Source organism: Punctularia strigosozonata (assembly GCF_000264995.1).
Source record: "Punctularia strigosozonata HHB-11173 SS5 unplaced genomic scaffold PUNSTscaffold_9, whole genome shotgun sequence".
Lineage (NCBI taxonomy): Eukaryota > Fungi > Basidiomycota > Agaricomycetes > Corticiales > Punctulariaceae > Punctularia > Punctularia strigosozonata.
In genome coordinates, this window is record NW_006767441.1 from 1,583,972 (window position 1) to 1,594,199 (window position 10,228).

The 10,228-nt window shown below is 59.5% G+C and overlaps 4 protein-coding genes across 4 annotated transcripts; 2 read left to right on the forward strand and 2 right to left on the reverse strand.

The window, feature by feature from the left end:
- Nucleotides 1-969: 969 nt before the first annotated feature.
- Nucleotides 970-4,284, forward strand: PUNSTDRAFT_144972 (WD40 repeat-like protein; the record flags this gene model as incomplete). The annotated part of the gene is made up of 11 exons (XM_007385736.1): nucleotides 970-1,249; nucleotides 1,315-1,472; nucleotides 1,530-1,609; nucleotides 1,671-1,723; nucleotides 1,779-1,819; nucleotides 1,872-2,084; nucleotides 2,144-2,392; nucleotides 2,444-2,677; nucleotides 2,738-2,991; nucleotides 3,046-3,324; nucleotides 3,380-4,284. Exons 1-11 carry the CDS (start codon nucleotides 1,001-1,003, stop codon nucleotides 4,282-4,284), a joined length of 2,715 nt encoding a protein of 904 aa, XP_007385798.1. The 5' UTR covers nucleotides 970-1,000.
- A 473-nt stretch (nucleotides 4,285-4,757) lies between these two features.
- Nucleotides 4,758-7,489, reverse strand: PUNSTDRAFT_144973 (uncharacterized protein; the record flags this gene model as incomplete). The annotated part of the gene is made up of 4 exons (XM_007385737.1): nucleotides 4,758-5,030; nucleotides 5,099-5,300; nucleotides 5,373-7,390; nucleotides 7,448-7,489. The coding sequence occupies 4 exons, from the start codon at nucleotides 7,487-7,489 to the stop codon at nucleotides 4,758-4,760; spliced, it is 2,535 nt and encodes an 844-aa protein (XP_007385799.1).
- A 273-nt stretch (nucleotides 7,490-7,762) lies between these two features.
- PUNSTDRAFT_105300 (actin depolymerizing protein) lies at nucleotides 7,763-9,409 on the forward strand (the record flags this gene model as incomplete). The annotated part of the gene is made up of 4 exons (XM_007385738.1): nucleotides 7,763-7,874; nucleotides 7,933-8,108; nucleotides 8,174-8,512; nucleotides 8,568-9,409. The coding sequence occupies 4 exons, from the start codon at nucleotides 7,766-7,768 to the stop codon at nucleotides 8,994-8,996; spliced, it is 1,053 nt and encodes a 350-aa protein (XP_007385800.1). The 3' UTR covers nucleotides 8,997-9,409.
- Nucleotides 9,410-9,415: 6 nt separating this feature from the next.
- On the reverse strand, nucleotides 9,416-10,174 carry PUNSTDRAFT_16809 (WD40 repeat-like protein; the record flags this gene model as incomplete). The annotated part of the gene is made up of 1 exon (XM_007385739.1): nucleotides 9,416-10,174. A coding segment is annotated over one exon (759 nt), but the record flags the coding sequence as incomplete, so codon positions are not given.
- Nucleotides 10,175-10,228: the final 54 nt, after the last annotated feature.

The following is a 10,228-nucleotide window of genomic DNA, read 5'->3' on the forward strand; positions in this document are numbered from 1 at the left end:
GTAGAGTAAACTTAGAATGGTCGCGGCTCCGCCGCGACTAAGAAATCACAATGTTGACGCGCCCGTTGGGCGCCATATGGTCAAACCTTGCGTGTTTAACTCTACTCCCCGGGCGTCTGATATCTGAGATATGATTATCTCTGATCTCTATGGCGTCTCGACTATAAAAGACTCGACTGCACGCATGTATCTACATTCTATTTTGCTATACTACCGGATCCTGCTCTGTTGCCTGCGAGGCGCGTCGTGACACCGCCACCGCCCGCCTCGCCCCCTCACGCCTATCTTACATCCACCGAATGGTATAAGCAAGAACGCAAGGGGAATACGGATCGATCATCGAGCGTCTCGATCTCGGACGGGGCTCGCTCAGGCTGCTGTAAGCTCGTGCACCGGTGACCGCGTCGCAGGTTTCCAGAACCTCCGGTTGCATATCAATGTAAATTGGGACGAGGATGACACGTGTGTTGGAACTCAAACTGTTCAAAGGCAACAACTCGAGCCTGGGCAAAGGGGGTCATACAAGCGGCAAGCCAGTGTCCCTGTCGTTTACCATCGCAATCTGAGCCCGCTATGATCTATCCCACTGCTGGATCTCATTAGGGAGCTTTCAATTTCGATATATATTGAGATTTTGATATCCTGTGGCCAAAACGCGCGCCAAATCGAGCGATTTGGATACGAAACCTCGATATATATCGGGTTTGAAAGCTGTCTATTTGTGGCCGCCATATAACTCGCGTTTGTCGATGTCGAATGCGGTGCTAGAAACGTGTCCGTGTGTTGCATCTATGGGTTTGTACGACCGCCTTAACCACGGTCAGTACAGCGAAGCCCGTGAGCGCCTCGCCCATGCCGTTAACGTATGCGATATGCGCCACCCGAACACGTTTCGGGACGCTCGGTGAGTATATATGTCCGTATCGCCTACGTAGCGCGACTCATTCCCCCTCCTACCTCCCCCACATTCGCTAGCCCATGTTAGCGGCTCCACCGCACAATGGACGTATCGCATAACCATGAACGAAGCCCCCTGGGGCGGGGCGAACCGAGAGAACTCCAAGATGGCGCTGCGGGAGTCGCTGGAGTCGCCAACGCACACGAAATGCAAGATATACTGCGAGCCGCGGTGGAGGCCCAAAAGGAGTCGAGGACCGGACCGAAGGCTTCAGTATGCGACTGTCATTCACCGACCGCAAGGAACATTGTGGTCTGTATCGACGGCACCGCGAACCAATTCGGACTGAAGGTAAGGATACATCGCGTGGACGTCGATGGACGTTTCGAAGCTGAACCGGTTTCACGTCCGTGTAGAACACGAACGTCGTCGAACTTTTCAGCGGGCTGGAGAAGAGTGATGATCAGTTGACGTACTATAACAGTGGCATCGGCACGTTCGTCAAAGATTCCCGGACGTCGCCTCGATACTGGCGTCAGGTTTTCAACCACACCGTCGACATGGCTATAGCTTGGTAATTATAACAAGGTTTGTCAAGAACCGTTGACTAAAATGGTTTCGTGATCCCCAGGAACTTCAAACGCATCGTACTTGACGCATACCGGTGGTTATCTGAGGAATATAAAGCAGGCGACCGAATCTTTCTGTTTGGTTAGTGTAGGCTGTATACAGCCACCGCGTTTACTACGACTGACAAGGTATTGCCATGCAGGTTTCTCCCGCGGTGCATACCAGATTCGCGTTCTCGCAGGGATGATAGAACTGGTGAACGGCCTTCTGCTGCGTCACGTTTCAGAATACGATGCTGATACATTATCAGGTGGGGCTACTCTGCCGGGGTAACAACGCGCAAATTGTCTTGTAAGCGTTTATCAACTTCGTACATCCATACACCAACCTGGATCTCTCGCAGCGCATACGAACTTTATATCTCCATCATCGCGAACGGCAAGCGTAATGGGCTTGAGAGAGGACAGAATAACAACGCCAAGGACCCTATGACCGACTCTGGACAGGGGGTAGTCATCACGGACAAGAAGGATCCTCGCTACGCGACAGCGCTTTGCAAGAACTTTAAGAGCACCCTTTCGCAGGAAGGCGTGAAGGTCCACTTCGTCGGCGCGTGGTGAGCCCCACCTCGCCGTCAAACATGACTGCGAACTCATTCACTGCCCCGCCGTCCAGGGACACCGTTTCTTCGATCGGCGTGGCACGGGGACCGAGTCTTCCCGAAACAACGAACGGAATGACTCACGTATGCGTGTTCCGACATGCGCTAGCTCTGGACGAGCTCCGCGTCAAGTTCCTTCCCGAATACGCGAATGGTGGGGCAGGCCCTGTCTCGTCCGCTAGAGGGGATGCGACATCGGGTGCGGCCGGTCAACCGAAGGGGAACATCAAGGAGGTCTGGTTCGCGGGGTCACATTCAGACATGTTAGTACGGTCAGGTTCTTGGTCCCGGTACTAGTTCTCACACAATCTTAGCGGCGGAGGCAACACCGTCAATCTCAACGTCGACCAATTCGGGCCAGCCCTTCGTTGGATGAGGCACGAAGCCACGAGTTGCGGTCTACGAGTAAAGCCTTTCCGAGGGACCTGGAGACCTTTCCAACCCAATTTAACCATGTCTCTCGTTTGGAAGTTTGTGGAATTGCTACCCTTGAGACGGCTCACTTACAAGACCACACCGCAATCAAATTCGGAAGATAGTCAACGCTGGTCGGTCCTGCATACAGGCATGCGCCGCGTCAACTCATGATGCTGACATGATGGCTATAGGCCGCCACACCTTTCGTCACCTCGCATTGTCATGGAGGGCCAGCTCATCCACCAGTCCGCGTTCGAGCTCGGCGACTATAAGCCGCGTGCTCGCCTTCCGGGTCAGGTTACGTGGAGCAAAGACGAACTTCTGAGGAAGGGGATGCTTGAAAAAGATCCATACCTATCAATCGACGCTATTTTGGAACAGATCATCGGACACGAGCATCTTTCGGATGAAGATCGCGGCGTGCTCGTCATGGCGGCTTCGCGGGGTTAGTTCGTGCCCCGTAACAGTATGAAATCTGTTAATCTATGATCAAATCCAGATGCCGACAGTAATCGGACCGTTATGGGCGTTGCTGACGCTGTCAAAAAACTGTTTGATGCTCTCGAATCCACGAGACAAGACAGTCATAGGAGTGCAGATGACAAGAAATTACTTGTCCGAGACATCGTCCTCGCATTCGGTGCATTTCCTCCGCTCCCAAGACACAGTGCTTCCGGCCTTCCTGAACGCAAGCTACGAGCGCTGCTGTATGATGCAGACAGCCACCAGGCGGGTACTCCTCAGGATGTTTCCAACATAATAAGCGCATTTGGAACCAGTGAGTGCGCCTGTCTTTTTTGGGCGCCCCTAACGCTGAATATGGAACCCATCAGGATTGTTGTTGGAGCTGCGCGGCCACAGTGGGACTGTAATAGTATCTGTAGCCTTTCCTCCGGATGGCACACGGATTGCTTCGGGCTCCGAGGATAGGTCGATCCGAATCTGGGCGGCGGATACCGGAAAGGAAGTTCTAGAGCCACTTTTGGGGCATACAGGTTGGGTCAGGTCTGTCGCATTCTCCCCAAACGGAGGATGTCTTGCCTCAGGCTCGTATGACGAAACCGTCCGACTGTGGGACGTGGAGACGGGTCAGCAGATCGGGGAGCCGCTCCGAGGGCATACAGGCTGGGTTCGGAGTGTCGCGTTCTCACCCGACGGCAACCGCATCGTCTCGGGCTCAGACGACAGGACACTCCGAATCTGGGATGGGCAGACGGGACAGGCCATCGGCGAGCCTTTACGGGGTCACTCTACCGGTGTTAACACCGTCGCATTTTCACCGGATGGGAAGCACATCGCCTCTGGATCCGCTGACAGGACGATCCGACTCTGGGACGCCGGGACAGGGAAAGCAGTCGGGGATCCGCTTCTAGGCCACAATCGCTGGGTTCGGTCCGTTGCATATTCTCCCGATGGCACTCGCGTCGTCTCTGCGTCCGACGACGAAACACTCCGGATCTGGGACACTCTGACGGGAAAGACGGTGTTGGGCCCTTTGCGAGGGCACACCGACTACGTAAGATCGGTCGCATTCTCGCCGGATGGCAAGTACATCGTCTCCGGCTCCGACGACCGCACTATCCGGATATGGGACGCGCAGACGGGACAGACCGTGGTGGGGCCGTTGGAAGCGCACACGAACTGGGTGAATGCCGTTGCGTTCTCCCCCGATGCCAAGCGCGTTGTCTCGGGTAGCAGTGACGGGTTGGTGAAGATATGGGATGCAGAAGTTGATTGACCCGGAGAGCGTGCTGCAAGGTGTGTCCCGTCATGGTTCCTGCACATGGCTTGATCTGACGAGACAAGAGCGATCCAACACGTTGGTAGACGTGATTGGTGTGCGTTGCAGGAGGGCATCTGGACATCTGGAACAGTGGCGTGCTGAGCACACTACTCGACTCTCTCTATTACTCGGACGCCTCTCTTTCAGCCTAAGATCTGTGCAACACCCCACATTATACCGATACTGAGCTTCACAGTCGGAGGATCAGTGTCTTCTGCACGAGAATCTAATAGATTTCGCGAACGACGATGCATTGATATCGGACATCCGTTATGGCGGCACCGTGTACTCTATCCTCCGAGGGAAATCTGCAGAGAGATTGTAATCCGTATATAGTCTGGTAACGCCGCGGCGAAGTATAAGAAGGAGATAGCAAACGCCCATAACATCCCATTACCACATATTACCACATGGCACCTCTCTCACCTTTACTTCCCCGTCGTCGCCCCCGCCAGCATGCGGTCGATCTCCAGCCTGATCTCGTCCAAGCTCCGCTTGAGCGTCTTCGCATCCTCGAACTTGCGATGCGTCTTGGCCTCCTCGACGTATCCCTCGAGGAGCGCTTCCTGCTCGAGCAGAGGTTGCAGCCGGAGCGCGAGCTCTGAGTCCGGGTCGAGCCCTGGCACGGCGACGGCGACGGCGGGCGTGGATGGGGACGCAGCGCCCGATGCCGTTTGTCTCTGCTGCGCTTTCGGCAGGGACTGTTGCACGGAAACGTACGTTAGCATTGTATTGTTTGAGCATGCGAGGACAGAGAAGAAAGAATCACCTGCAGAGGGAACATGTGCTTCTGCAGAAACATGTTCGCGCGCGCGAGGATGGCGGCCTGCATGCGCCCCTGCGCGCTCGCGGCGCCGCCCTGGGCAGGCCTGAGGGCGCGGATACGTTTCGCGAGCGCGTCGTAGCGCGCAAAGGCGTCGAGGAGGCGCTTGCGCGCCGCGGACGCCTCTTTGCTCGGCTGATCGTTGTGGCTGTCATGAAAGACAAACGAAAAAAAAAACCCCGATCAGAAAGACGTAGTTATACGGGGACGATGGACCGACCTGAGGTCGAGCACGAGCTCCTGGAACACGGGGAGATCCTCCTCGATCTCCTTCTCCAGCGCCACGAACGCGTCGTACAGTCGTGCGAGCGGCGGCACCTCCCGCATTTCCTGCCGGTACTGCTGCCTCAACACCGCCGGTCGACACTCCCTGCACACCCTAACGCCCTTCAAGAACTTTTCCTCCTCGCTCATCCCTCCCGCCCCACCCGCTGCTGCCACTCCCACCGTCCGCCTCCGCACGCCATAATCCACGCCTTCGCCCACTTCCTCTATCCTGCCCCCAGCTCCTCCTCCTCCAGCACCGCTCTGATCCGAGACGACGAAGAGCGAGCTGCACGCCACGGGCCGCTGCGGCGCGCGGGGGGGCAGCGCGCACACGACGCGCCCGCAGAGGCGGCAGTGGTGCCGCCGGTTCGACAGCGGGTGGAAGGGCGCGGCGCAGAGCGGGCACGCCGCGGCCGACGCGTCGGGTTCCCACGGCGCGATGCGCTGCTCGGCCGCGCGCACGTGATCCCGCGCGCGCGCCTTGTCGGTTTGGACGAGCCCGCGGAGGTCCGAGAGGTCGACGTCGAAGAAGCTCGAGGCGCGGCGGGTTTGCGCGGTCGGGCGGTCTTTTCCGTGCGGGTGGAGGGCGCTGGTTTTGTTGGAAGGCGAGGAGGAGGAGGCGGTCGAGGAGGATGGGGGGAAGTGTAGAGCGATGAGCTTTTCGAGGCGGCGTTCGAGCCGGGTGCGTTCGATCCGGCCGGCGTCGCGTGCGCGTTTGCGGGCCTCTAAGAACTCGTCGGTGAGCGGGCGGTAGACGCCCTTGGGCTGGAAGCCGGGCCGGTACGGGGCCTGTGCCGGGCGGGAAGCCGGTAAAGGAGCGGGCGAGGGCGAGGGAGAAAGAGTCGACGGAGACGCGGAGGAAGGCGAGGCGGAGGTGGATGCAGAGGGGTGCAGCGAGACGGTGCGCGGGGGCGGGGCGTGGATCTCGGCCGATTGCGGGCGGCTGCGCGGAGTCGGCGCGGTAGAAGGACCAGCAGGGGAGGTGAGGGTGGCTGAAGGTGAAGGTGCGAGAGAGGAGGCAACGCTGGAGGACGAGGTGAGGCGGCTTCGGGGTTGGGCCGGCCTGAGAGGCTGGTCGAAGTGGCGGAGAGAAGACGCGGAGGCGACGCGTGCGTGCGAGCCTAAAGTTGGGGGATGAAGGGTGGATGAGGGTAGAGTGGATGCCGGGCGTAGCGGAGACGACGGTAGCGGAGAGCGGCCGGAGGGGGTGGGAGCAAGCCGGCGGAAAGTAGAGGTGCGGCGGGAGGGCGAGGCAGGGGCCGAGGCCTCGGAAAGCGCATGCGGGAGAGCCTGCTTGTCTGTTGCTTTCTGGGACGAGGTAGGCGAAGGGGGAGGTTTGTCCGGTACGGAGGGGGCAGGCGACGGGAGAGAGGGCGATGGCTCCTCGGGTGCTGACTCGGGCGACTGCGGTGGAGGCGGGAGGGCCTTAGGATCGGCCTCTGGCGGTGGTGTCAGAGGAAGCTGAGGCTGCTGGGTCTCGTCTTCGGGCGTAGGCGGTTTGATGGTGACTATTTCGGCCACCACCGGCGTGGGCCTTATCTCGTCGCTCGTCCTAGCTTTCTCGGACTCTATCGTCGTCGTCGCAGCGGCAGTAACGGGGATAGCCTCTTCCTTATGATGATGATGCGTGGCCCGCACGGGTGACGTAGGCAAACTGGGCGTGGTCTCCGAGATGCTGATACTGGGCGCGGGCGAGTGCCGGGGGCGGAAGGCGTCGAACACGCTCGCGGGACGCGGGCTGGTGCCGGTGCTGCCGGACAGCGAAGAGAAGAGAGACGAGATCGGGTGCAGCACCTTCTCCGCGTCGAGATGCAGCTGTGGGAGTTGAGGCACTACGGGGGCGCTCACGATGCCCGCTGGCCCGTTGGGGCGCGAGGCGGGTGGAGGCGAGCCGCCTCCATCGACGACCGCGTTAGCGCCCGGAACTGGGACGAGGAATTGGTTGGAGAGGTTGCGGGAGTGCCGTTTGGGCTGGTTGAAGGACGTTCAGTAGGCGCAACTGTGGACGTTTGTAGAGAGGAGGCGTACCTTATACGGTTGATATGGAACGTGAGAGGGCGAGTCCACCATGGCGTTCGCTCAACCTTCAAAACAAGTGATATCCAGGTACGATGTCTCTAGCGATGTTGTGTATATTTCCGTCCAATTATTTCCAATTATTCAAGCCGAAGTGAAGGTCAAGAACGAAGAGAGAAAGCAAGGGAGGATTTGGGTAGCGCCGAAAGCCGTGACGCAGCACGACGCAGCAGCCGGTGCAAGGGGCGTCCGATCTGTATTTCACGCCCCCCCATCTGCTTCCGCTCTCCCCTCCATCTTCACCCATCTTACATCGTCTTCACCATCAACATGTCCGCAGCCTCCGGCATCGGCGTCTCGCCCGCCCTCTCCGACGCCTTCGCCGCCGCCGTCGACGAGCCGCACACCGCGCGCTTCATCAAGGTCGCCATCCGAAACGGTCCTCCACCAGCCGCAATCTTCGTAGATCCCCGTCCATATTGATCGCGCGCACCCAGAATCCCTCGTACCGGATGGCGAACTCGCTCCTGCAGGCAGCTTCACGGACGACCTGAACAAACTGCAATCCCTGCTGTCCGACGATGTGCCGGCCTACGTCCTCGCGCGCCTCGACGACGGCGCGGGCTGGCTCGCGATCTCATATGTGCCAGATACCGCCGGCGTGCGCGACAAAGTGCGCATATCTACACCCCTCGCAATCGTCGTTTCGCAAGTAACCCCATCTTCCCGATCCTTCAGATGCTCTACGCCTCCACCCGCGCCTCGCTCACCAAATCGCTCGGCGCGCCGCACTTCACCGACACCCTCTTCGCCACCTCCAAATCGGACCTCACCCCGTCCGGCTACGCCGCGCACCTGGCGCACCTCGCCGCCCCGAAGCCGATGACGCCACGTGAGCAAGAAGCCGCCGCGGTGCGCGCCGCCGAGCGCGCGGCGGGGCAGGACGATTACCGCGGGAGCGGCGCACGTGTGGCGCACGTCGGCGGACAAGGCGCGGTCGGGCTCACATGGCACCCGGACGCGGAAGGCGCCGTGCGCCGGCTCGCGGACGTCAACGCGAGCAGGATCGTCGTCCTGGTGTGTTCATTCCCATTCTTGCTGCAGCCCATCGATCCTAATTCTCGTCTCATAGACCATCGAACCCGCGACGGAGACACTAACCCTCCAGTCGGACGTCGAATGCCCCGTCGACCAGCTCGGCGCCGTCCTCCCCACCGACGCGCCCTGCTTCGCCTTCTTCGCCTGGGCCCACTCTGCCTCCAAGCGCGAAGTCGTCTACGTCTACTCTTGCCCAACCGGCGCGCCCGTCAAGCCGCGCATGGTCTACTCGTCCGCCTTCCTCTCTACCTACAATGCTGCCCGCGCGTTGCTCGGCGAAACCGTGCTGAGTGCGCGCAAAGTGCAGACGAGCGACCCGCGCGAGATCGACGAGGCGTTTTTGCGCGCCGAGCTCGGCTTTAGTCCCGCCGCGGCTGCGCCGGTGAGCGAGAAAGCGGGCGGAGGTGCGGCATCGAGCGAGAAAAAACCATTTGCGAGGCCGAGCCGGCCCGGACGTCGGTGAGCGACTAGGTATATGCTATGGCACCGTTGTCTATGCTACGAACGAAATGTGTTTTGTTATCAAAGCCGTTGTATAGTTCGACATCGTTATGTGAAGTAGCATGTTCCGTTGATATCAAGTGTGAAGAGTAGGTTACAAGCGGTCGACGTCTGGTCCAATGTGTCTTGCAGCAAATAGGATCCACAACCTGGCGTGCACATTCGGGCCTGCCAAAACGCTCAAACGACAACTGTCCGTTAATCAGGACGGCACATCCGAGAGCGCGTATATCCCCGCATCAGGCATGCCGTACCTGGCTAATCAACCTCCGCGTCCCATATCCTCACCCAACCGTCACCACCACCCGAGACAACGCGCCTTCCGTCGGGGGAGAACGCAACGGCCCTCACCCAGTCCGTGTGCGCCTCCAACGGCCCCACCACGGTCTGTCCCGTCTGCGCGTCCCATATCCGGATAGTGCGGTCGTAGGAGCCGGAGACGATGTACTTGCCATCCGGCGAGAATGCGACGGAGATTACATGGCTGGTGTGCCCTCGCAAAGGGCCCAACACCGTCTTTCCCGTCCGAGTGTCCCAGATCCGGAGTGTGTTGTCGCTGGACGCAGAGACGAGGCGAGTGCCATCGGGAGAATATGCAACGGACCAAACCCAGCCATCGTGGCCTTGAAGCGGATCCCCGACTGGTTTCCCTGTCCCGGCGTCCCAGAGTCGGATCGTGCCGTCGACGGATCCAGAGGCGATGCGATCCCCAGCGGGTGAAAAGGCGACGCTCAGGACGTCGCTGGTATGACCTTGCAAAGACCCGCCGATGGGCTGTCCCGTCTGCGCATCCCAAAGTCGGAGTGTCCTGTCGTCTGAGCCCGAGACGATGCGGTTGCCGTCGGGTGAGAACGCGACACTCCGAACTTCGTCTGTATGCCCTCGGAGCGGCTCCCCGATCTGCTGCCCCATCTCCACGTCCCACAGTCGGACGGTATCGTCATCCGAGCCGGAGGCAAGACGTTTTCCATTTTGAGAGAATGCGATAGACTTGACCCAATCTGTATGCCCCAAAAGTGGCTCTAGGATTTCCTTTCCGGTATCCGCCGCCCAGATTCGGATCGACCTATCCCCGGAGCCCGAAGCCATCCGTGTGCCATCCGGAGAAAAGGCTACAGATAGTACAATACCGCTGTGGCCGCGTAGCTTCAACAACAGTCCTGTGTAAATCCGTCTGAGCAAACCAACAACTGA